At 43.7% G+C, this 26,475-nt stretch overlaps 2 protein-coding genes across 3 annotated transcripts; both read right to left on the bottom strand.

The window, feature by feature from the left end:
* Positions 1-1,301: 1,301 nt before the first annotated feature.
* LOC120021731 (UDP-glucose 6-dehydrogenase-like) lies at positions 1,302-9,337 on the bottom strand. 2 transcript variants are annotated; one of them, XM_038965575.1, is made up of 13 exons: positions 9,160-9,337; positions 7,360-7,450; positions 5,427-5,595; positions 5,062-5,163; positions 4,463-4,663; positions 4,153-4,350; positions 3,861-4,008; positions 3,578-3,672; positions 3,298-3,428; positions 3,041-3,183; positions 2,702-2,793; positions 2,427-2,537; positions 1,302-2,004 (listed from the first exon to the last, which is right to left on the bottom strand). In XM_038965575.1, exons 3-13 carry the CDS (start codon positions 5,586-5,588, stop codon positions 1,900-1,902), a joined length of 1,488 nt encoding a protein of 495 aa, XP_038821503.1. In that variant the 5' UTR covers positions 5,589-5,595; positions 7,360-7,450; positions 9,160-9,337; the 3' UTR covers positions 1,302-1,899. The 2 variants fall into 2 exon arrangements, with proteins under 2 accessions (XP_038821503.1, XP_038821502.1); XM_038965574.1 differs by lacking the exon at positions 7,360-7,450.
* Positions 9,338-11,787: 2,450 nt separating this feature from the next.
* wdr55 (WD repeat domain 55) lies at positions 11,788-14,969 on the bottom strand. Its single transcript, XM_038965060.1, has 10 exons — positions 14,927-14,969; positions 14,743-14,802; positions 14,571-14,624; positions 14,307-14,452; positions 14,113-14,213; positions 13,865-13,952; positions 13,526-13,705; positions 13,298-13,397; positions 12,997-13,166; positions 11,788-12,693 (listed from the first exon to the last, which is right to left on the bottom strand). The coding sequence occupies exons 1-10, from the start codon at positions 14,939-14,941 to the stop codon at positions 12,363-12,365; spliced, it is 1,245 nt and encodes a 414-aa protein (XP_038820988.1). The 5' UTR covers positions 14,942-14,969; the 3' UTR covers positions 11,788-12,362.
* Between the last annotated feature and the right edge of the window lie 11,506 nt (positions 14,970-26,475).

Here is a 26,475-nt window from a genome sequence, read left to right as displayed (position 1 = left end):
CTTCAAGACTGTTGGAAAAGCATTCCAGGTGAAGCTGGTTGAGAGAATGAAAAGTGTGTGCAAAGCTGTCATCAAGGCAAAGGGTGGATACTTTGAAGAATCTCAAATATAAATGATTTGTTTAACACTTTTTTTTGGTTACTATGATTACATATGTGTTATGTCATAGTTTTGATGTCTTCACTATTATTCTACAATGTAGAAAAGAGTCAAAATAAATAAAAACCCTTGAATGAGTAGGTGTGTCCAAACTTTTGACTGGTACTGTGCTTACAGTTCCTTGGACTTTATGGTATAGTTTCTACTCTGACAACTGTGGGACCTTCTATATAATAACAATTTGGGGGGTGCTTATATCTGTCCTGTTGCAGGCAAGTGTGTAATCTAAATGTTGTTTTTTGCCCACCTCCTAACTCCCCGAGACACCCACAGGGAGTGGGGTCACAGTAAGGGTACCCATTGTACAGTGCCCCTGGAGCAATTAGGGTTAAGTGCCTTGCTCAAGGGCACAGTGACAGATTATATATTTTTGACCTCGTCAGCTCCAGTATTTGAACCAACAACCTTTGGTTACCGGCCCACGCTCTAACCTTGAGGCTACCTGCCGCACGACAGGTGTGTTTCTTTCTAAATCATGTCCAAACAATTGAATTGGACCCCAATCAAGTTGTAGCAACATCCCAAGGATGATCAAAGGAAATTGGATGCACCTGAGCTCAATTTGGATTGCCATAGCAAAGGGGTGTGAATACATCCATATTTCTGTATTTCATTTTCAATACATTTGCAAAAAAATATTCTAAAAACATGTTTTCACTTTGTCATAACGGGGTATTGTGTGTAGATAGGTGAGGGAAAAAAATATTTAATCCATTTTGAATTCAGGCTGTAACACCAACAAAATGTGGTATAAGTCAAGGGGTATGAATACTTTCTGAAGGCACTACATGTGTGTCATAATTTGGGCCTTGTTGCTAAAGTGCATTTGTCAGAGCAGAACAGATGTTGAGGATTAGGATCATCTGTCAAATAAAGCCGCTGCTCCACGGGGAACCCAGCAGTGCATCAAGACCGTCGACCGAGGTATGCAGTTCCGTTAGGAAAGTCTTCCAGTTTCCTAGAATTAGCTGACAGAATGACCGTGCGAATGCCTGACCATCCATGAGACATCTAACTAATAAGGAGGGGGAGCAACCTTGCAACACCACTACATAGTACACAACACTTGATATTAAGTAACATAATTGTAGTACAGTACTATTGATTCTGGGCCTGCAAATTATCATTTTTTAAATTCCAGATACTAAAAATGCTTTTTATTCTGCATGTAAAAACTATAGATAAATGTTTTACTTTACAGAGTTCATGCATAAAGATAATACATATAATTAGAATATTGCATTATCGGGTTCACATTCAACTAGCACCATCTTGTATAAAAATTGCTTTGAAATGAATAAAAACTAAATACATTATCTTTAGTAAGAAAAATGGAATCTGTCCTTTAAAAATTGCTTTCATACATGAATACTTTTAGGCAGAAAACTTGAAAAAAGGGCAAATACAGAAAGTTATGAAATCAGTTTAAGTTGTTTTACCCCTTGTGTAAGTAAAACATCCAAACCCTGGTAGTTGTCCAACATGCACAACACAAAGAAATGAAGCATAAGGTTGGAGGGATATTGTTGCCGCATGTAGCCGACAAACCAGGTCTTGAACCCAAACATTCTCCAGGCCTATCTTTCATTGTAGCTAACATAATTATTTGTTTGAAGTCATTCCATCTAGTTGATGCGGGTGCTGAAATGTCTGATTTTAATATTAAAGCAAAACTATAACTTGGTTTAATTTTCTACTGCATTGAGCCGGCTCTGACGCTGCTGTCCCGTAAAGAACACTTCACAGTTTGTTCTTCTTCAATGTTTGCGGTTGGTCCATTTCAGACCTGTCGCCACTGGCAGTGAAAGGGATTCTTTGGTTAACTCTTTTCCCAATAGTCTCCACCTGGAAAGGACAAAACAGTTACTTTGGAAACTGCTGGACTGTCTATTACTCAACTTTTTTCAAATACTAATGGGACTCACTAAGCATGCTGCTGTGAATGGATCTTTGGCTTTTTGTCAGCACAGCCTTCCAAAAGCAAAGACAACCTTTTTTTTGGTCCTAGGGTGTTTTCATAATCTCATCAGAATCCTAGACATTGTTCACGTCTTACTGTAGGATGACAGGTAGTCTAGCGGTTAGAGTGTTGGGCCAGTTCGAAAAGGTGAAAAATCTGCCGATGTGCCCTTGACTAAGGCACTTATCCCTAATTTGCGCCAGGGTTTGCCATACTACTATGGCTGACCCTGTAAAACAACACATGTCACTGCACCTATCTGGTGTATGTTACGAAACATATTTTTACTGTGGCCGTGGTTACTCGCCTGGAAGCCAATATGCTGGAGTTGGTCGTGCAAGCTGTCCAAGATCCTTCTGCCGTCAAAGATGAAGGCAGGTTTCAGCATGGCTTTATGGATCCTCTCATAGTCCAGCTCCTGCAATACAAATATAGACTTCATGGTTTACATTGAGAGCTCCCTTTCATCAATGAACAGTGCAACTACGGTATGTCATTATATAAGTGGCACCAAAATCTGTGTGGCCAGAGTCATCTCCTTGCCATTTGATGAGTGAGTAGTTTAAAAATTTAAATACACACCGTGAACATATCCCACTCTGTGCAGATCACAATTGCATGGGCATTCTCACAAGCCTTGTATGGGTCTGTGACGATGGTGACTAGACGAGAAACTAGGATGAGCGAGGATAAACAAGGATTACTTCATGCATATAAATACAACTTTTTCACACAATTATACAACATACAGTAATCCCATCTCATTAGAATAGGCAAAAAAAGTATCCCGCGTTATGGCAACTAACACAGAGAGAACAGAACACCCCTTGAAATATCATTATGTATTCAATAAAGGTATTCACGTTAATCTTCTTGATGATTTACTATTATATTAATTTACAGAAAGAACACTGTGGCTACCTGTGGCAGTGTCATGTCTTTCTGAGAGTGTGGGCTTAGTCAGGTCCTGCATGATCTGCTCAGCTTTAACCTTTGGGTCATAGATGTGTAGACAGGCTCCCTCCTCCAGCAGGTAGCGACTGATGTAGATACTAGAGGATTCCCTAAAAACAAAATGCACACAAGGATATGAGTATACAAGCTTGGAGGGGGCAACAGGACAATACGCTCAGAGCTTTGGATGTAAGCAGATAAATATTTTAAATGCCCCTCCATACCTTGTATCGCCAGTGTTTTTCTTGAAAGCGAATCCGAGCAAGGCTATCTTCTTGTCTGTCACTGTGTTGAAGAGGCAGTTGATTATCCGTGAGGAGAATCGTTTTCGCTGGTAGTCGTTTATCTCTATAACCTGGGAGACGCAACAATGAGATGTTCAACATTTGTCATTGTGATACTGTATTTTACTGACCGTAAAACAATAAAGTGTTACAGGAATGTCTTATCAAATGAGAAGCGCGTTCTGTATTGCACTACTTTGAGTTGATGATAAAAGCCCACCTGTTGCCAGTATCTTGCAACCTCGGGTAAGTTCAGCGCCTCGCATAGGTACACAAGATTGAGAACGTCTTTCTGGAAACAGCTGCCACCAAATCCTGTGAAACAAACACAGAATGTATCATGACTGAACTCATCCACTCACATCCCACTTTTCCATAACTGAAACCCAATCACTCAGTCATCCAATGATCTCATCCAACCACCCAATGATCTCATCCAACCACAACTTAACTGTTACTACTCCACAACTCAACCACTCCAGCCTTGCTTCTCTCCCACTCACCTACGCTGGCCTTCAGGAAGCGGCTGCCTATTCTCTGGTCTGTCCCAATGGCATGCGCCACCTCCTCCACATCAGCACCGGTTACCTCACAGAGGGCACTGATAGAGTTGATGCTACTGATACGTTGGGCAAGAAAGGCATTGGCTGCCTATAAAAAAAAAAGAGGAAAAACCAAGGATAGAGAAGTGAGCCAATGAATAAAGGCAGGAAACATTGCAGGAGGTGTCTCAGATCGTAACACTGCTGACCTGAGATTGTTATACAGTAATGTACAGAAGGACATATAAAATACCAGCTTGGAAAGCTCAGAGGACCAGGTATTGGTGGTGATGATCTTGTTCTTGGGGACCCAGTGTTCATAGATGCTCCGCAAGGCCTGAATAGCATGTTGGCCCTCAGGGGTCTCATCCCCCCCAATCAATACCCTGTCTGGATTCTTCAGATCAGTGATGGCTGTTCCCTCAGCAAGAAACTCTGGGTTTGAGAGAACCTGCAGGAGAACAAGATCATACTTTTAAAGACCTGAAGACATGGCAGGTAGATGAAAGTAGACGTTTGATACGCAGTCCATCCACACATGCAAGCCTGTCCCCTCTAATCACCTGGAAGCTGAGGCTACTCTTGGTGTTGGCATTGAAGATGCGGCGGATGCTCTCAGCAGCACGTACAGGAACTGTGCTTTTCTCCACAACAATCTTACAGCCACTGGAGACGTCGGCAATGCGCCGGGCACATGCTTCTATGTACTTCAGGTCCGCTGCTCGACCCTTACCAATCCCAAATGTCTTGGTAGGCGTATTGACCTGGCAAAGGAAAGGGGAAATGTTTCAGGTGGATTCAATCATGGATCTTTCTCCATCACTGCACTTTGGGCGGCAGGTGGTTGGAGCATTTGGCCAGTAAACTAAAGGTCACTAGGTCGAATCCCCGAGCAGACATGGTGGAAAATCTGTCTGTGTCCTTGAGCAAGGCACTTAGCCCTAATTGCTGACCCTGGTCGTGACCCCCAGAGGTTGTCTTAGGGGGAGATTTTTTAAATATATATTTTTTTAAATACACGTATGAAGTAGGACAAATATAAGCAACCACCAAATTATTACTATTACCTTCAAAGAAAGCAAAACTGAAACACATGTCTCAACAATACTTCCAATGAAAGCAATTGACATAAGAAAGGAAAGTGTTGAAAAGGAGTATTTACAGATATGAAGACCAGGTCTGCATTTTTTATGGCCTCATCAATGTCTGTGGAGAAGAAAAGGTTGACCCCGCGGCATGATTCCACCACTTCCTGGAGTCCAAGCTAGAAAGAGAAAGAGGTTGTTAGAGCACAAGTGTCAAAAGTATCATGAGCTCAAAAGTCATGTGGCCAAAATGAATGACTTTACGTGGCAACACTAGTAGCTGGAAATATTGGAAAGACCAATACAAGTTAGGACAGATCTTTGAGAAACCTGGATATGAATGAGTAATACAGTTTTACTTAATTTCCTGCAGTTGAGACAAGTTCTACTAGGTTGAGATCTGTTCTGATAGTTTCTTGTACTAATATTGTCTCCCACTCACCTCAAAGATGGGAAGGCTATCAGAATTCCAGGCACGGATGCGGTCCTCGTTCACGTCAACCACGGTAACCGTCACTTCAGGGCACATCTGTGCGATGACGCTGCAGGTGGGACCGCCCACGTAGCCAGCCCCAATACAACAGATCCTCCTCACCTCCATCATTCTCCCTCTCGAGGAAGAAAATACAATCATGTAAGACAGGGGTCTACATACTCATTTTTTCAATGGATTGAGTGATAAAATAGCAATTTTTCCCCCAACATTTCCATTTAACAGAAACTAAGCAAATACAGATGGGCCTGTCATGTATTTTAACTCCTGGCGCTACTGACATCCTTTACCAAGCAGGGTGTCAATTACATACAGTGCATTCAGAAAGTATTCAGATCCATTGACTTTTTCCACATTTTGTTAAATTACAGCCTTACTCTAAAATTGATACAATAATTTCCCCCCCTCAATCTACACACAATACCCCTTAATGACAAAGCAAAAACACTTAAGTTTAAAAAAATATCACATTTACGTAAGTATTCAGACCCTTTACTCAGAACTTTGTTGAAACGCCTTTGGCAGCGATTACAGCCTTGAGTCTTCTTGGGTATGGTGCTACAAGCTTGTAGCGTTCAAGTCTGGGCACTGGCTGGGCCACTCAAGGACATTCAGAGACTTGTCACGAAGCCACTCCTGCGTTGTCTTGGATGTGTGCTGAGGGTCGTTGTCCTGTTGGAAGGTGATCCTTCGCCCCCCAGTCTGAGGTCCTGAGCAGGTTCTCATCTGCCAAAGAGTTCAATCTTGGTTTCATCAAACCAGAAAATCTTGTTTCTCATGGTCTGAGAGTCCTTTAGGTGCCTTTTGGCAAACTCCAAATGGGCTGTCATGTGCCTTTTACTGAGGAGTGGCTTCCGTCTGGCCACTCTACCATAGAGGCCTGATTGGTGGAGTGCTGTAGAGATGGTTGTACTTCTGGAAGGTTCTCCCATCTCCACAGAGGAACTCTGGAGCTCTGTCGGAGTGACCATCGGGTCACATACCTGACCAAGGCCCTTCTCCCCCGATTGCTCCGTTTGGCCAGGCGGCCAGCTCTAGGAAGAGTTTTGGTGGTTCCAAACTACTTCCATTTAAGAATGATGAGGCCATTTTTGGTATCCTTCTCCAGATCTGTGCCTCGACACAATGCTGTCTCTGAGCTCTACGGACAATTCCTTCGACCTCATGGCTTGGTTTTTGCTCTGACATGCACTGTCAACCTTTATATAGACAGGTGCTTGCCTTTCCAAATCATGTCCAATCAATTGAATTTACCACAGGTGGACTTCAATCAAGTTGTAGAAACATCTTAAGGATGATCAATGGAAACAGGATGCACCTGAGCTCAATTTCGAGTCTCATAGCAAAAGGTCTGAATACTTATGTAAATGAGGTATTTCTGTTATATATATTTAATCAATTTGCAAAACTTCCTAAAAACGAATTTGCCTTTTCATTATGGGGTATTGTGTGTAGATTGATTAGGAAAAACGTTTATTTACAAAATTTTAGAATAAGGCTGTAACATAACAAAATGTGGAAAAAGTCAAGGGGTCTGAAGACTTTCCGAATGCACTGTATATGCATTTTCTTATAACTTGCCGTAATAGTAAAGTTTACAACAATAGTAAAGTTTAGTTTGTCATGGTGTACAACATTGGAATCCAAGAGCTGAATTGCAGTGTACCTTAATAATTATATAAACAAAGTAATAAACTGTCCTTGTGAGGAGGGAGCATCACGGTCATAGCCAAGGGAAAGCCTCGAAAATATATATTTTTTTAGACCAGCACATGGTTTCAGTTAAGCCTTTGAGTTTGTCCTTTCCCAAGGATGTCTGGTATCCAGCACGTCATTGAGAAGGGCTCCAGCCTTGAGGTCAAAACGTTGGCAAGGTTCTCACCGGGATTTTTTAACAAGGTGGTGCTGCTGAATATGGCTGGGGTGGAGGCCCGAGAGATTTGTGTTTTTGAACACCTGCCATTTCCTGCAATCTAGAGCAAAAAAAATGTGCCTTATCATGATAAGTAAAAAATAAATATATGTTTTACATAGTGGCACAGCCAGTCCAAAAGATGGCACAGTGCCTCTCATTTTTTGGGGAGAATCCTGGTTGGCTTTATGTGCTGTGCTATTTGAAAGTCAATACTGACTATCAAAACTAAAATTATTTTCAAAGCATAATCTGAATGTTTCATGGCAATACCTTCAATATTGAGTTGGATTCCCCAGTGGGTATCAATGGAATAAAAAGGAATTCTGTGTAGCAAATTAAGCCACCTCTATTTGACCAGTTTTCCCCTCACTCTACCTATGCTGCCACGCTGTCTCTAAATCACAGAGGGCTCTATGTGCAGTCAGATGGAACTTCCTGGGACTACTGTCAGTCAACACACGAGCGTGCGCACACATAATTGGCCCCTAGCCCTCTACCGCACTAGGTACAAATTATACATTATTCCCAACTTTTACCGTGTACAGGATCTGCCAGATATGAGTATAAACATGCGCAACTGGCCGCCGTATGCCCTTTATCAGTAGTAAATCAGATATTTATTTGTAAAAACAAAATTATTGAACCTTTATTTAACTAGGCAAGTTAGTTAAAAGAACAAATTCTTATTTACAATGTAGGTCTACCCCTAACGACACTAGGCCAATTGTGCGCCGCCCTACGGGACTCCCAATCACGGCCGGTTGTGATACAACCTGGAATTGAACCAGGGTCTGTAGTGGCGCCTCTAGCACTGAGATGCAGTGCATTAGACTGCTGCACCACTCGGGAGACCAATCATCACAGTAACCAGACCAATGTCAAGAATCTTTAGAGGGATGATTAGGAACAGATCTGGATATTGAACGACCAAAAGAAACCATAGAAAATTATTCAGTGAATAAAACTGCATTTCACAATCAGAACCCCTTTTGTGGCCGGTGAGGAACCAATAACCCCAAGCACACAACAAAATCTACAAAGAATGGTTAATTGATCACAAAAAATCTATATTTTACTATGGTTATTTGTCTCCCTGGACTTGAACCCCACTGAAAACCTGTAGTATGAATTGAAGAGTGCAGTCCATATGCGCAGGCGAAGGATATCAAAGATCTGTAAAGATTCTGAAGGGTCTAAGATTTCTCCCAATGTGTTCTCCAATCTCATAAAACCTTTAAGAAAAAAGCTCAGTGTGGTTGTCCTCGTAAGTGGAGGGTGCTGAACTATTGACTACATGACAGACTCTTAACTTGTTAAACAAAATCTTTCTCGGGGGAATTGTATAAGTATAAAATAACTTTTTTTGAGCATACAATATAGCCACTGTAGCTCAGTATTTGTATTTATTTTATAGTCTTATTTCAACATCTTTATCAAGGGATCCAATTCCCGGAACCAACTAGAGTCTGTAACGTATAGACGTGTGGGTTTAAAAAAACTTCCCACACGGTAATTTAGAGGGTTTAAAAGTTGGCCAAATTGGAGCCAACACTTCGATGTTATTTGCTAGCTAGCTACCTAACCGTATCTCGGTAACTTGCGCCTGTACACCAGCCACCTATAATTTATCCATACCTGTTATTTACATGAATGTATCCCCATCTAGTCGATCATCAATGTGTTAAGCTAGCTAACGTTACAAAGCCAAATTGGATAGCTTATTTTTTAGGGGCTAACTAGCTAGCCCACTAAACACAAAACACTTACCAGTGTTTAATGATGGGTGCGCTGTTCAACCGAATACAATTTCACAGACTATCAACCACGTTAAAGTGATTCCGTTGTATTTTCTTCCAGGGGTATGATTGCTGGTCTGTGGTGATGATGATCAGAAGTGGTGTAGACGCTTGCTCCAGTGAAAAGAGTTTGGTATGCTGAGTGCCACTGTGAGACTTCTATCTAAATCTCAAACAGGGGGCGGGGTTTCACATTCCTTTAACATCACATCCCCACATCCCCACTGATGCTTACCAGAAATGTGTTAATTTAAGAAGACGCAACCATTCAGTCTATGGCACAAAGTTACAGAAGTTCATATTATACAATTTATTACAGGGTAATTACATTATGCCAGTGTGTGGCTGAACAATCTTGTTGTTCGAAGGGGTTTAGGATTTAGTTCTTTGAGATCCAATTCATGTAGCCGAATTATTGATTGCCTATCACTAGTTAGTACATGGGTGTGACAAACATTTGCAAATGTAATGAAAATACATTATTTCACATATTGAGTATTATTTATAAACCTTGGAGACAAAACATGAAGCTGAGCAAAAGACAACTATAGCAGAAGGAATTTGATGAGATTTGTCTGGGAGAGGTGGTAGGAGTGTACTACAATCTATTAGTCCAATGATAATACAATTCCATCACACTGACGGATGAATGGAGAACAGCATAGAAAAACATACAGTGGAATTTGTAACAGTGTCACAAAAGCAATCCACTCATCGTAATGATTTAATCGTAAACCCCGAGGCACAACCCAGCTCAATTTGAGACCAGACATGCACAGACCACAGCTGAGGGTGTCCATCCCCGTTGTTATTATAGAGCGAGTAACTCAGCTGGGTGGAGAGAAAAAACAGTACGTCTCATATCCTGTTATTTTTATTCTATATTTTTCTTTCTGCATTGTTGGGAGGGGCTCAAAAGTACGCATTTGCAATTTGCAAATAAAAGCCATGGGAATAGTCTCACAGCCCAATCGTAGTCTCTCATTCCATACACATTATGGTAATATTATGCTAAGAAACCGTGGTGCTGTTCAATAAGGATATTCTAAGACACTCATTGCTGACGTGTTACCGTGCGGGGTAATTTCACTAGTCCGTCCCCCCTCAGCATCATGACTGCTGTCTTTGTGCTATGTTCCTAAGGAAACAAGGAGAGGGTCCACCCACTCGTCAGATTAAGTCATACCCAGCTCCCCCAAATCGTTACTAACCCAGGAAAAGTTAGGAGTCATTACACACCATCAAAGCACTCTACTCATTCACTTCCCTCTATCCACCCTCAGGGCAAATGTAATTACCTTAGCCTACTTTTAGGTGCCCCTTTGTCCTAAGTAGAGAGCAGTGCTGGAACAAGTACCCAATTGTCATACTTGAGTAAAAGTAAAGATAACTTAATCGAAAATGACTCAAGTAAAAGTGAAAGTCACCCAGTAAAATACAACTGGTGTAAGTCTAAGTTTTTAAATATACTTACCGTAAGTATCAAAAGTATTTGGAACTGCTAAAATATACAGTACTTAAGTATCTAAAGTAAATGTATAAATCATTTATAATTCCTTATATTAAGCAAACCACATGGCATAATTTTCTTATTTTAATTTACATCTAGCCAGAGGCACACTCCAACAGACATAATTTACAAATGAAGCATGTGTGTTTAGTGAGTCCACCAGCTCAGAGGCAGTAGGAATGACCAGGGATGTTCTCTTGATAGGTGTGCGAATTGGACCAATTTCTGTCCTGCTAAGCATTCAAAATGTAACAAGTACTTTTGGGTGTCAGGGAAAATGTATGGAGTACATTATTTTCTTTAGGAATGTAGTGAAGTAAAAGTAGCCAAAAATATCAAAGTACAGATACCCCCAAAAACTACTTAAGTAGTACTTTCAAGTATTTAAAAAAATATATATAAGTCAGTTAAGAACAAATTCTTATTTACAATGTTAGCCTACACCGGCCATACCCGGACGATGCTGGGCCAATTGTACGCCACCCTATGGGACTCCCAATCACGGCCAGTTGTGATACAGCCTGGATTCGAACCAGGGTGTCTGTAATGATGCATCAAGCACTGAGATGGAGTGCCTCAGACCGCTGCGCCACTCAGGAGCCCTTATTTTTACTTAAGTACTTTACACCACTGGTAGAGAGTATCCACTTGACACCCCATTCTTGAGAAACATCTGTTCTAGTTAACATTGGTCAAACTTCCCTCAAAAAAGAGCAGTGTAGACTAGAGACAACTTAAAATTTGATTTACGATGCCACCGTAACAAATTCTGGGCCATGTAATACAAACCAAGATGGTGAGACGCTCTATTGAGGGAGCCTTATGGGACCGTTAAAATGCTGTTGTCCTGTAGATCCCAGAGTTTGTGTCCTCTAAGGACTGGTTGTGTCAGTTTGTCTATCTGCACAGACAAAGCTCTTGGAATGTGTCTTCTATTCTGTCACTGCTCTCTTTAGTACTATTGGTCTCCAACAACAAACAGAACACCACACTTCTGCCATCACTTTACATGGTCCCTAAATTGCAAATAATATTTTGTACAAGATGCCAATGAGTGATATACTTTATAAACAGGACATCAATCGAATCGAATGTCAAAAGTTAAAATTTTATTTCCATGTCTTTTTAAATGATGTTATGCTGTACATTACATACATGTGCATGATGTCATGCTACAATACTGGTAATAAGGCAAAGATACTACAGCAAACCAGGCCGAGGGGTTTCCTCTTGCAAGACGAATCTGAACAGTGACACTTGACCTCTGACCCCATAAGCAGCCCCAGACTCTTCCTTGATCCTGAGTTCCCATAGCTCAGCTCTCCAATGGCAGAATCCAACCAGATCTATGGGACTAATTTCTAAGGGCTCTAAATTTAACGTTTTTTACAGCATAACATATGTTAACCTGGGATTGCACCAGACTTTTGAAGAGTCATGTTTCAGGAGAAAAACACACTGCAAGCAGTGGATGAAACAGGCTGTTCTCATCTCCAAGGCTATGCCCCAAGCATACGCCATCTAAAGCTTCCACTCTGCCAAGATGCCTCTTTCAACAGTGCCGGCTGAGAAGAGTTTATTGGTGCAATGGCCAGGAGTTGTTTGACCAATAGCACACAACACCTCTGGCGACACATGATGGGCATGACTTCCAAAAGTATCTTTTAATCACTGTCGCTGTCACTGTCTCCTTCATCCTCTTCTTTCTCTTCCTTTTTTGCCTCAGTCTCTTCCATCAGTCCAGAAAAGAAATCATCCCCACCCCCATAGGCTTTCTTGCTGAGGGACTTGAGGTTTCCATCTTTCTTCTTCCTCTTCCGGTAGTCACTGACTGTCATGTCGCGGAGACTTGAAATGTCCCAGAACTTGATCATCTGGTCATGGGCACAGCTCGCCAGGAAACGTGAGTCGCGAGAGCGGGCAATTTGCTCAATAGGCTCCCCAACATGCTGCCCTATGCAGCCCAGTACCCGATTGGGCAGGAGGTTTATGGCACTGTCAAGAGGGAGAGATAGATTCTAATTAGTCTAAGTAAAAACTTCAGTACTGTATCACTGAAAACTAAAAATGGTCCTAAGGAAAAATCAAGCCATGTCATAAGTATGTTTGGCATACTCTTGCCCTCTATAGGAGATTTGAAGAACAACGCCTTGCAAAAGAATCTCCCTCAAATCTGTGCATTGCATGTTATCATCTAATGCAGATGACAACGAACTTAACATACTACTTCTAAATAATTAAAGTCTACAAAACCATTCAACTCTTTAGATCCTATATAAAATCCAACTGAACACTTACCGTATAACTCCATCCATGGAGGCAGCACACAGTATACTGTCTGTAATGGGAACAATGCAGTCCACAGATTCTGCCTTCACAGCAAAGCGGTCACTGGTGGCTCCAAAGCCGTTCCAGTTGAAGATGTACATAGTCCCTTCACTGGAGCCACACACCACCTTCTTCCCTCGCTGTGTGATGAGGCAGGGAACAACTTAAGTTATTGACTCTGAACGTTTTTAGATAATGCAAGGATTTCAAGTGTCTCAGCCAGTAGACTAGCCAGTCCTGAACCTTCAGATAAAGAGGATGAGACACTCACTTTCATAATGGCCACCGAGGTAAGGTCCCCGCTCTGGAACTCTGACAGGAGCTCAAATCGCCGCCTCTTGATGTTGAAGACCCCCATCGTCCCATCACCACTGTGACATAAAACATAATTCATGTCAGTTGACAAGTCACATCTGTACATGCTAGTCTCAATGAATAGAGCCACTGAAAACACTTATTAATTATCCATCCCCATCCCGTGTCTGAACTGAACTCTTACCTGGAGGTGAGAAGCATTCTCTTGGCCTGGTCAATAGCAATGCCGCTGATATAGTCATCATGATGCTTCAGGTCCATGAACGATGTGCCCTTCCTCATGTCCCAAACCTTCAGTGTCCCCCCATCATCCCCGGTGGCGAGCACATTCTCATCCACCAGCAGCAGTGCATTGATTGGGACACTAGTCAAATATGGGTGAAGGTGAGGAACACAGTCATTGCAACCACAATAGTGCAATACAATCATTAGGCTCTCTCAACAGAACATGGATCAAGTGAGGGTGTAGAAAAAAAATTAAAAGCCCTAAACTAGTGACATCAATGGACTAGAGAGACTTTACCTGTGGGCTTTGGCGATGCGTGTGACAAGTTTTCCCCCTTCCACATCCATGAGATGGACTGACTTGTCTTTTGAAACGCTGAACAGTTCTACATACACAGAAAAGTAACTACTGGTTGATGTTTAACCATTTAAAACATAACAGACAGAAGGGCCCAGCAAGTTGTGTTGACCAACATGAGATGATAAAAATGTATCACAAGCAAAATAAATGCAAGGCAACCAAACCCTACCAGTGATCACACTTACTCTGTCCATCATGAGAGAAAGCAACTTCCCTGCAGGACTTGAGATGATGTCCAGACGACCATAGCTCCTTGCTCTCCCCCTCTGTGCACGAGTAGGAGTATCTGGGGATGCAAAACAATGACGTTCACTTCCACAATGGCACTTACATTTATGTAAATGTTCATAAGCATCACAAGTGGATTTATATTTCTTACACGTAAATATCACCGTCAATATCCCCGGCAGCAAAAATATCTTGTTTTGGATGGAAGGCCAATGTGTTGACAATTGCGTCGAGTTTGATGTCCTCTGGCGTTTCGCGTATCCTTGGCTCTCTTGGTTCCTCTGCCGGTTCGTCTTCCTAGGAGAATATGAGAGTAAAGACTACTATAATAGGCTGTCATTAAATGTGATGATACCGAAGCACATTAGGCGTGGAGAAGCCTTATAACCTAGTTGCATGCATGATTGTTAATTACCTCAGAATCTTGATCTTTTTTCAAATCATCTTTTGTTTCCTCTACCGACTCATCCTATAGAATGGGATAGAAAAAGACTGTCAGATTGGCTTAACAAAATAGTTGAAATGCGGTGATGTACACATTCGGACTAGAGCTGAAGCATGTATGAATGGTTAGCTAACTTAGCTACCCCGGTATCTTCTGTTTTCAAATCATCAGAACCAGTCATTATCGAAATAGCCCCGACTTCCTGAATAATGTAGGCAAAAACAACACCATTGATAAGTCACAATCACGTTTAGCCATTGACAAAAACTTGTTTAAAGAGGGCTAACACCAGAATTGTCGTATGGTAAAGATACTCGTGGTCTCACCAAGGAAGCCGCCATTATGCTTCTGTAGACGTCAACCAAGCCAAAGATGCATTCAAACACGCAAATTTTGCAACGTTACTAACGTTGCGAAATTAACCAAAACGTTGCAAAATTAACCAGGCATACCCTCGGTTGGGCCAAAAGCGGACAATGCCCATTAGGGCAGCAACAAACGCAAACAGAAGGGGGAAAAAAATATTTAATAAAAATACATTCAGCTAAATAAATGTATCTAGCTAGTTACACTGAAATAAAACAGTTAAAATTTTTCGAATGACTCCAACACATAGACTGTAAAAAGCTCCAACGACTGCCACACGAGGTCTCCCTCCGCCAAATCCTACACAATTTTATACTGTTGCAATGGTGGATTACTTCCCTTTGCTCCTCGTGTAGCCTACTGCTCAACAGATCATGGGTCCCCAGATCAAGGTTTTTAGTGGCCTTAAGCAAAATTAGATTTTTGGGCCCAACACCTTGTGACATCAACCATTGATCTCGAAAGGTTGCTGGGTCGAAACCCCGCGCTGACAAGGTAAAAATATGTTGTTCTGCCCCCGAGCAAGGCAGTTAACCCACTGTTCCCCGGGCGCCGATGACGTGGTTGATTACGGTAGCCCCCCGCACCTCTGATTCAGAGGGGTTAGGTATCCCCTTTTCCCTTTCCCTTTATTTCTTCCAGACACCCATTTGGGTCACGGCGCCGTGTGACTGATTGCGGTTCTAACCAGGATCTCTTGTGCGCCACAAGTCTGCTGAGCTAAAGGCAAGGCATCATCTCAGGGAGCTAACACAAGTCTTCAGGTCTCAGACGGACGAGGTTAATCACCAGAGCGTTATTCACCGAACAACCTCTGTTAATGACTGTATCGTGGGTGCACATTTGTGTTTTTGCCCTAGCAGTACACACCTCTCCACAGGAACAGGATTAAGAAACACTTATGTAGCAAATGGTGGTGGGAGAGTGTATATTGCATTAGCGAGAATTAGAATTGATTTATTGATTAATTGATTGATTGATTAATGTTGATCACATCTCTGAAAAATAGCTGCCATGAGAAAACACAATGTGGATATTATTATTATTATTATTTTATTATTATGTTTGTATTCTGTTTAGGCTATCTTCATTTGGAAGTATGATATAGTCTACACCTGATAGGCTACCCACATCCCCCCAATAGAATCCCCATACTTTAACGATGACTGCTTCTCCATCCTAGAGGGGGAGAGCAACAATTTCCTGGCCCAGGGACACGTACTAGTCTGTGGCAAACTAAATGCCAGAACTGGACAAGAACCTGATACCCTCAGCACACAGGGGGACAAACACCTACATGGGGGGACAGCATTCCCTCCCCCATATGCCCCCATAGACACAACTACGACAACATAACCAACAAAAACGAGTCACAACTCATGCAGCTCTGTTGAACACTGGGTATGTACATACAGTGGCTTGCGAAAGTATTTACCCCCCGTGGCATTTTTCCTATTTTGTTGCCTTACAACTGGGAATTAAAATGGATTTTTGTGGGGTTTGTATCATTTGATTTACACATGCCTACCACTTTGAAGATGCAAAATATGTTTTATTGTGAAGCAAACAAGAAATAAGACAAAAAAACTATAACTATTTATCCCCCCCAAAGTAAATACTTTGTAGAGCCACCTTTTGCAGCAATTACAGCTGCAAGTCTCTTGGTGTATGTCTCTATAAGCTTGGCAAAACTAGCCACTGTAATTTTTGCCCATTCTTCAAGGCAAAACTGCTCCAGCTCCTTCAAGTTGGATGGCTTCCGCTAGTGTACAGCAATCTTTAAGTCATACCACAGATTCTCAATTGGATTGAGGCCTGGGCTTTGACTAGGCCATTCCAAGACATTTAAATGTTTCCCCTTAAACCACTCGAGTGTTGCTTTAGCAGTATGCTTAGGATCATTGTCCTGCTGGAATCAGTTAACCACCTAACTGAGGAACTCAATTTAACCTTGCGCAATACCCTATATGCAGTTGCACCCCTAAAAACTAAAAACATTTGTCATAAGAAACTAGCTCCCTGGTATACAGAAAATACCCGAGCTCTGAAGCAAGCTTCCAGAAAATTGGAACGGAAATGGCGCCACACCAAACTGGAAGTCTTCCGACTAGCTTGGAAAGACAGTACCGTGCAGTATCAAAGAGCCCTCACTGCTGCTCGATCATCCTATTTTTCCAACTTAATTGAGGAAAATAAGAACAATCCGAAATTTATTTTTGATACTGTCGCAAAGCTAACTAAAAAGCAGCATTCCCCAAGTGAGGATGGCTTTCACTTCAGCAGTAATAAATTCATGAACTTCTTTGAGGAAAAGATCATGATCATTATAAAGCAAATTACGGACTCCTCTTTAAATCTGCGTATTCCTCCAAAGCTCAGCTGTCCTGAGTCTGCACAACTCTGCCAGGACCTAGAATCAAGAGAGACACTCAAGTGTTTTAGTACTATATCTCTTGACGCAATGATGAAAATAATCATGGCCTCTAAACCTGCATACTGGACCCTATTCCAACTAAACTACTGAAGAGCTGCTTCCTGTGCTTGGCCCTCCTATGTTGAACATAATAAACGGCTCTCTATCCACCGGATGTGTACCAAACTCACTAAAAGTGGCAGTAATAAAGCCTCTTGAAAAGGCCAAACCTTGACCCAGAAAATATAAAAAACTATCGGCCTATATCGAATCTTCCATTCCTCTCAAACATTTTTGAAAAAGCTGTTGCGCTACAACTCACTGCCTTCCTGAAGACAAACAATGTATACGAAATGCTTCAGTTTGGTTTTAGACCCCATCATAGCACTGAGACTGCACTTGTGAAGGTGGTAAATGACCTTTTAATGGCGTCTGCCTTTGATACCATCGATCACCACATTCTTTTGGAGAGATTGGAAACCCAAATTGGTCTACACGGACAAGTTCTGGCCTGGTTTAGATCTTATCTGTCGGAAAGATATCAGTTTGTCTCTGTGAATGGTTTGTCCTCTGACAAATCAACTGTACATTTCGGTGTTCCTCAAGGTTCCGTTTTAGGACCACTATTGTTTTCACTATATATTTTACCTCTTGGGGATATCATTCAAAAACATAATGTTAACTTTCACTGCTATGCGGATGACACACAGCTGTACAATTCAATGAAACATGGTGAAGCCCCAAAATTGCCCTCGCTAGAAGCCTGTGTTTCAGACATAAGGAAGTGGATGGCTGCAAACGTTCTACTTTTAAACTCGGACAAAACAGAGATGCTTGTTCTAGGTCCCAAGAAACAAAGATATCTTCTGTTGAATCTGACAATTAATCTTGATGGTTGTAAAGTCGTCTCAAATAAAACTGTGAAGGACCTCGGCGTTACTCGACCCTGATCTCTCTTTTGACGAACATATCAAGACTGTTTCAAGGACAGCTTTTTTCCATCTACGTAACATTGCAAAAATCAGAAACTTTCTGTCCAAAAATGATGCAGAAAAATTAATCCATGCTTTTGTTACTTCTAGGTTAGACTACTGCAATGCTCTACTTTCATGCTACCCGGATAAAGCACTAAATATACTTCAGTTAGTGCTAAATACGGCTAATAGAATCCTGACTAGAACCCAAAAATTTGATCATATTACTCCAGTGCTAGCCTCCCTACACTGGCTTCCTGTTAAGGCAAGGGCTGATTTCAAGGTTTTACTGCTAACCTACAAAGCATTACATGGGCTTGCTCCTACCTATCTTTCCGATTTGGTCCTGCCGTACATACCTACGTGTACGGTACGGTCACAAGACGCAGGCCTCCTAATTTTTCAGCAAACAGCTGGAGGCAGGGCTTTCTCCTATAGAGCTCCATTTTTATGGAATGGTCTGCCTACCCATGTGAGAGACGCAGACTCGGGCTCAACTTTTAAGTCTTTACTGAAGACTCATCTCTTCAGTGGGTCATATGATTGAGTGTAGTCTGGCCCAGGAGTGTGAAGGTGAACGGAAAGGCTCTGGAGCAAGGAACCGCCCTTGCTGTCTCTGCCTGGCCGGTTCCCCTCTCTCCACTGGGATTCTCTGCCTCTAACCCTATTACAGGGGCTGAGTCACTGGTTTACTGGTGCTCTTTCATGCCGTCCTTAGGAGGGGTGCGTCACTTGAGTGTGTTGAGTCACTGACGTGGTCTTCCTGTCTGGGTTGGCGCCCCCCCTTGGGTTGTGCCGTGGCGGAGATCTTTGTGGGCTATACTCGGCCTTGTCTCAGGATGGTAAGTTGGTGGTTGAAGATATCCCTCTAGTGGTGTGGGGGCTGTGCTTTGGCAAAGTGGGTGGAGTTATATCCTTCCTGTTTGGCCCTGTCTGGGGGTATCATCGGATGGGGCCACAGTGTCTCCTGACCCCTCCTGTCTCAGCCTCCAGTATTTATGCTGCAGTAGTTTATGTGTCGGGGGGCTAGGGTCAGTTTGTTATATCTGGACTACTTCTCCTGTCTTATCCGGTGTCCTGTGTGAATTTAAGTATGCGCTCTCTAATTCTCTCTTTCTCTCTTTCTTTCTCTCTCTCGGAGGACCTGAGCCCTAGGACCATGCCTCAGGACTACCTGGCATGATGACTCCTTGCTGTCCCCAGTCCACCTGGCCGTGCTGTTGCTCCAGTTTCAACTGTTCTGCCTGCGGCTATGGAACCCTGACCTGTTCACCAGACGTGCTACTTGTCCCAGACCTGCTGTTTTCAACTCTCTAGAGACAGCAGGAGCGGTAGAGATACTCTTAATGATCGGCTATGAAAAGCCAACTGACATTTACTCCTGAGGTGCTGCACCCTCGACAACTACTGTGATTATTATTATTTGACCATGCTGGTCATTTATGAACATTTGAACATCTTGGCCATGTTCTGTTATAATCTCCACCGGGAACAGCCAGAAGAGGACTGGCCACCCCTCATAGCCTGGTTCCTCTCTAGGTTTCTTCCTAGGTTTTGGCCTTTCTAGGGAGTTTTTCCTAGCCACCGTGCTTCTACACCTGCATTGCTTGCTGTTTGGTGTTTTAGGCTGGGTTTCTGTAAAGCACTTTGAGATATCAGCTGATGTAAGAAGGGCTATATAAATACATTTGATTTGGAAGGTGAACCTTTGTCCCAGTCTCAAATCTCTGGAAGACTGAAACAGGTTTCCCTCAAGAATTTCCCTGTATTTAGCGGCATCCTTCAATTCTGACCAGTTTCCCAGTCCCTGCCGATGAATAACATCCCCATAGCATGATGCTGCCACCACCATGCTTCACTGTGGGGATGGTGTTCTTGGGTGATGAGAGGTGTTGGGTTTGCACCAGACATTGCGCTTTCCTTGATGGCCAAAAAGCAACATTTTAGTCTCATCTGACCAGAGTACCTTCTTCCATATGTTTGGGGAGTCTCCCACATGCCTTTTGGCGAACACCAAACGTGTTTGTTTATTTTTTTCTTTAAGCAATGGCTTTTTCTGGCCACTCTTCTGTAAAGCCCAGCTCTGTGGAGTGTACTGCTTAAAATGGTCCTATGGACAGATACTCCAATCTCCACTGTGGAGCTTTTCAGCTCCTTCAGGGTTATCTTTGGTCTCTTTGTTGCCTCTCTGATTAATGCCCTCCTTGCCTGGTCCGTGAGTTTTGGTGGGCGGCCCTCTCTTGGCAGGTTTGTTGTGGTGCCATATTCTTTCCATTTTTTAATAATGGATTTAATGGTGCTCCGTGGGATGTTCAAAGTTTCTGATATTTTTTTATAACCCAACCCTGATCTGTACTTCTCCGCAACTTTGTCCCTGACCTGTTTGGAGAGCTCCTTGGTCTTCATGGTGCCCCTTGCTTGGTGGTGCCCCTTGCTTAGTGGTGTTGCAGACTCTGAGGCCTTTCAGAACAGGTGTATATATGTATACTCAGATCATGTGACAATTAGATTGCACCCAGGTGGACTTTATTTAATTAATTATGTGACTTCTGAAGGTAATTGGTTGCACCAGATCTTATTTAGGGGCATCACACCAAAGGGGGTGAATACATATGCACGCACCACTTTTCCATTTGTAATTTTTTAGAATTTTTTGAAACAAGTTATTTTTTTCATTTCACTTCTCCAATTTTGGCTATTTTGTGTATGTCCGTTACATGAAATCCAAATAAAAATCAATTTAAATTACAGGTTGTAATGCAACAAAATAGGAAAAGCGCCAAGGGGGATGAATAGTTTTGCAAGGCACTGGTGTCAATGTTAGGCTTCAAGGGGACTCCTATGGTAGGTACACATATAGCTCATCACTTGGCAGTAGTACTGTAGGCTACTTTATCACTGACCTCAATCCAGAGTCTCTTATACATTTACATTTACATTTAAGTTATTTAGCAGACGCTCTTATCCAGAGCGACTTACAAATTGGTGCATTCACCTTATGATATCCAGTGGAACAACCACTTTACAATAGTGCATCTAAATCTTTTAAGGGGGGGGGGGGGGGGTAGAAGGATTACTTTATCCTATCCTAGGTATTCCTTAAAGAGGTGGGGTTTCAGGTGTCTCCGGAAGGTGGTGATTGACTCCGCTGACCTGGCGTCGTGAGGGAGTTTGTTCCACCATTGGGGTGCCAGAGCAGCGAACAGTTTTGACTGGGCTGAGCGGGAACTGTACTTCCTCAGAGGTAGGGAGGCGAGAAGGCCAGAGGTGGATGAACGCAGTGCCCTTGTTTGGGTGTAGGGCCTGATCAGAGCCTGAAGGTACGGAGGTGCCGTTCCCCTCACAGCTCCGTAGGCAAGCACCATGGTCTTGTAGCGGATGCGAGCTTCAACTGGAAGCCAGTGGAGAGAGCGGAGGAGCGGGGTGACGTGAGAGAACTTGGGAAGGTTGAACACCAGACGGGCTGCGGCGTTCTGGATGAGTTGTAGGGGTTTAATGGCACAGGCAGGGAGCCCAGCCAACAGCGAGTTGCAGTAATCCAGACGGGAGATGACAAGTGCCTGGATTAGGACCTGCGCCGCTTCCTGTGTGAGGCAGGGTCGTACTCTGCGAATGTTGTAGAGCATGAACCTACAGGAACGGGTCACCGCCTTGATGTTAGTTGAGAACGACAGGGTGTTGTCCAGGATCACGCCAAGGTTCTTAGCACTCTGGGAGGAGGACACAATGGAGTTGTCAACCGTGATGGCGAGATCATGGAACGGGCAGTCCTTCCCCGGGAGGAAGAGCAGCTCCGTCTTGCCGAGGTTCAGCTTGAGGTGGTGATCCGTCATCCACACTGATATGTCTGCCAGACATGCAGAGATGCGATTCGCCACCTGGTTATCAGAAGGGGGAAAGGAGAAGATTAATTGTGTGTCGTCTGCATAGCAATGATAGGAGAGACCATGTGAGGATATGACAGAGCCAAGTGACTTGGTGTTTAGCGAGAATAGGAGAGGGCCTAGAACAGAGCCCTGGGGGACACCAGTGGTGAGAGCACGTGGTGCGGAGACAGATTCTCGCCACGCCACCTGGTAGGAGCGACCTGTCAGGTAGGACGCAATCCAAGCGTGGGCCGCGCCAGAGATGCCCAACTCGGAGAGGGTGGAGAGGAGGATCTGATGGTTCACAGTATCAAAGGCAGCCGATAGGTCTAGAAGGATGAGAGCAGAGGAGAGAGAGTTAGCTTTAGCAGTGCGGAGCGCCTCCGTGACACAGAGAAGAGCAGTCTCAGTTGAATGACTAGTCTTGAAACCTGACTGATTTGGATCAAGAAGGTCATTCTGAGAGAGATAGCAGGAGAGCTGGCCAAGGACGGCACGTTCAAGAGTTTTGGAGAGAAAAGAAAGAAGGGATACTGGTCTGTAGTTGTTGACATCGGAGGGATCGAGTGTAGGTTTTTTCAGAAGGGGTGCAACTCTCGCTCTCTTGAAGACGGAAGGGACGTAGCCAGCGGTCAAGGATGAGTTGATGAGCGAGGTGAGGTAAGGGAGGAGGTCTCCGGAAATGGTCTGGAGAAGAGAGGAGGGGATAGGGTCAAGCGGGCAGGTTGTTGGGCGGCCGGCCGTCACAAGACGCGAGATTTCATCTGGAGAGAGAGGGGAGAAAGAGGTCAAAGCACAGGGTAGGGCAGTGTGAGCAGAACCAGCGGTGTCGTTTGACTTAGCAAACGAGGATCGGATGTCGTCGACCTTCTTTTCAAAATGGTTGACGAAGTCATCCGCAGAGAGGGAGGAGGGGGGGGGGGGGAGGAGGATTCAGGAGGGAGGAGAAGGTGGCAAAGAGCTTCCTAGGGTTAGAGGCAGATGCTTGGAATTTAGAGTGGTAGAAAGTGGCTTTAGCAGCAGAGACAGAAGAGGAAAATGTAGAGAGGAGGGAGTGAAAGGATGCCAGGTCCGCAGGGAGGCGAGTTTTCCTCCATTTCCGCTCGGCTGCCCGGAGCCCTGTTCTGTGAGCTCGCAATGAGTCGTCGAGCCACGGAGCAGGAGGGGAGGACCGAGCCGGCCTGGAGGATAGGGGACATAGAGAGTCAAAGGATGCAGAAAGGGAGGAGAGGAGGGTTGAGGAGGCAGAATCAGGAGATAGGTTGGAGAAGGTTTGAGCAGAGGGAAGAGATGATAGGATGGAAGAGGAGAGAGTAGCGGGGGAGAGAGAGCGAAGGTTGGGACGGCGCGATACCATCCGAGTAGGGGCAGAGTGGGAAGTGTTGGATGAGAGCGAGAGGGAAAAGGATACAAGGTAGTGGTCGGAGACTTGGAGGGGAGTTGCAATGAGATTAGTGGAAGAACAGCATCTAGTAAAGATGAGGTCAAGCGTATTGCCTGCCTTGTGAGTAGGGGGGGAAGGTGAGAGGGTGAGGTCAAAAGAGGAGAGGAGTGGAAAGAAGGAGGCAGAGAGGAATGAGTCAAAGGTAGACGTGGGGAGGTTAAAGTCACCCAGAACTGTGAGAGGTGAGCCATCCTCAGGAAAGGAACTTATCAAGGCGTCAAGCTCATTGATGAACTCTCCAAGGGAACCTGGAGGGCGATAAATGATAAGGATGTTAAGCTTGAAAGGGCTGGTAAATGTGACAGCATGGAATTCAAAGGAGGCGATAGACAGATGGGTCAGGGGAGAAAGAGAGAATGTCCACTTGGGAGAGATGAGGATCCCAGTGCCACCACCCCGCTGACCAGAAGCTCTCGGGGTGTGCGAGAACACGTGGGCAGACGAGGAGAGAGCAGTAGGAGTAGCAGTGTTATCTGTGGTAATCCATGTTTCCGTCAGTGCCAAGAAGTCGAGGGACTGGAGGGAAGCATAGGCTGAGATGAACTCTGCCTTGTTGGCCGTAGATCGGCAGTTCCAGAGGCTGCCGGAGACCTGGAACTCCACGTGGGTCGTGTTCGCGCTGGGACCACCAGGTTAGAGTGGCAGCGGCCACGCGGAGTGAAGCGTTTGTATGGTCTGTGCAGAGAGGAGAGAACAGGGATAGACAGACACATAGTTGACAGGCTACAGAAGAGGCTACGCTAATGCAAAGGAGATTGGAATGACAAGTGGACTACACGTCTCGAATGTTCAGAAAGTTAAGCTTACGTTGCAAAAATCTTATTGACTAAAATGATTAAAATGATACAGTACTGCTGGCTGGTGAAGTAGGCTAGCTAGCAGTGGCTGCGTTGTTGACTTTGTTTGAAAGTGTAGCTGGCTAGGTAACCTCGATAACTGGCTAGGTAACCTCGATAACCTCGATAATTACTCTAAACTACACAATTATCTTAGATACAAAGACAGCAAAGACAACTATGTATCTAGCTAACACTACACTAATCAAATCGTTCCGTTGTAATGTATTATAGTTTCTACAGTGCTGCTAGTCGGTAGAAGTTGACTAGCTAGCTAGCAGTTGTTGACTTAGTAGGAGAACGGTGGCGCGGCGCGGCGGACGAAAATAGCTGGCTAGCTAACCTCGATAATTACTCTAAACTACTTATAGCATTCACAGTCAGTCCACTGACACCCCTATCAATCACAGCAAAATCACACTCTACTTGAACAGAGCTTTGCTCAATCATGAGGCATCAAAGCCAAAGGAACTGAATAATATTAAGACATGCAACAACAAATTCAATCCCTTCTAGACAATTTCCCAGACAAAATGTTTCACTGTAATAGTGAAGGTGAAAACTTAGAAAACCTAAACAGGGAAGCTGAGAGGTCAAATATACTATCAAATCTAAAAATGTCAAGCAGACAACCTAAGAAAATTAACAACAATGACAAATGGTTTGATGAAGAATGCTAAAACCTAACAAAGAAATTGAGAAACCTGTCCAACCAAAAATATAGAGACCCAGAAAACCTCTTTGAATCAAATCAAATCAAAGTTTATTTGTCACGTGCGCTGAATATAACAGGTGTAGGTAGACCTTACAGTGAAATGCTTACTTACAGGCTCTAACCAATAGTGCAAAAAAGGTATTAGGTGAACAATAGGTAGGTAAAGAAATAAAACAACAGTAAAAAGACAGACTATTTACAGTAGCGAGGCTATAAAAGTAGCGAGGCTACATACAGACACCGGTTAGTCAGACTGATTGAGGTAGTATGTACATGTAGATATGGTTAAAGTGACTATGCATATATGATGAACAGAGAGTAGCAGTAGCGTAAAAGAGGGGTTGGTGGGTGGGACACAATGCAGATAGCCCAGTTAGCCAATGTGCGGGAGCACTGGTTGGTCGGCCCAATTGAGGTAGTATGTACATGAATGTATAGTTAAAGTGGCTATGCATATATGATAAACAGAGAGTAGCAGCAGTGTAAAAAAAGGGGTTGGTGGGGGGGGGCCCACAATGCAAATAGTCCGGGTAGCCATTTGATTACCTGTTCCGGAGTCTTATGGCTTGGTGGTAAAAACTGTTGAGAAGCCTTTTTGTCTTAGCCTTGGCACTCTGGTACCGCTTGCCATCCGGTAGTAGAGAGAACAGTCTATGACTGGGGTGGCTGGGGTCTTTAACAATTTTTAGGGCCTTCCTCTGACACTGCCTTGTGTAGAGGTCCTGGATGGCAGGCAGCTTAGCCCCAGTGATGTACTGGGCCGTACGCACTACCCTCTGTAGTGCCTTGCGGTCAGAGGCCGAGCAATTGTCGTACAAGGCAGTGATGCAACCAGTCAGGATGCTCTCGATGTTGCAGCTGTAGAACCTTTTGAGGATCTCAGGACCCATGCCAAATCTTTTTACTTTCCTGAGGGGGAATAGGCTTTGTCGTGCCCTCTTCACGACTGTCTTGGTGTGTTTGGACCATTCTAGTTTGTTGTTGATGTGGACACCAAGGAACTTGAAGCTCTCAACCTGCTCCACTACAGCCCCGTCGATGAGAATGGGGGTGTGCTCGGTACTCCTTTTCCTGTAGTCCTCAATAATCTCCTTAGTCTTGGTTACGTTGAGGGATAGGTAGACAAGTGAAAATGATGGTCAGTAAAGAAAACTTTAAGCTCGTCTCTCAATTCAAAAAATCGTGACCATAACTTTGCCCCTTGATAACCAGCGCACTTCTGTATGTTGTAAAAGCGTTACATGGTCGCTGCCCATATTAT

This window comes from Salvelinus namaycush, chromosome 26 (assembly GCF_016432855.1).
Source record: "Salvelinus namaycush isolate Seneca chromosome 26, SaNama_1.0, whole genome shotgun sequence".
Taxonomy (NCBI): Eukaryota; Metazoa; Chordata; class Actinopteri; order Salmoniformes; family Salmonidae; genus Salvelinus; species Salvelinus namaycush.
Note: the sequence above shows the minus strand (reverse complement) of the source record. Positions and strands in the feature narration are given on the sequence as shown.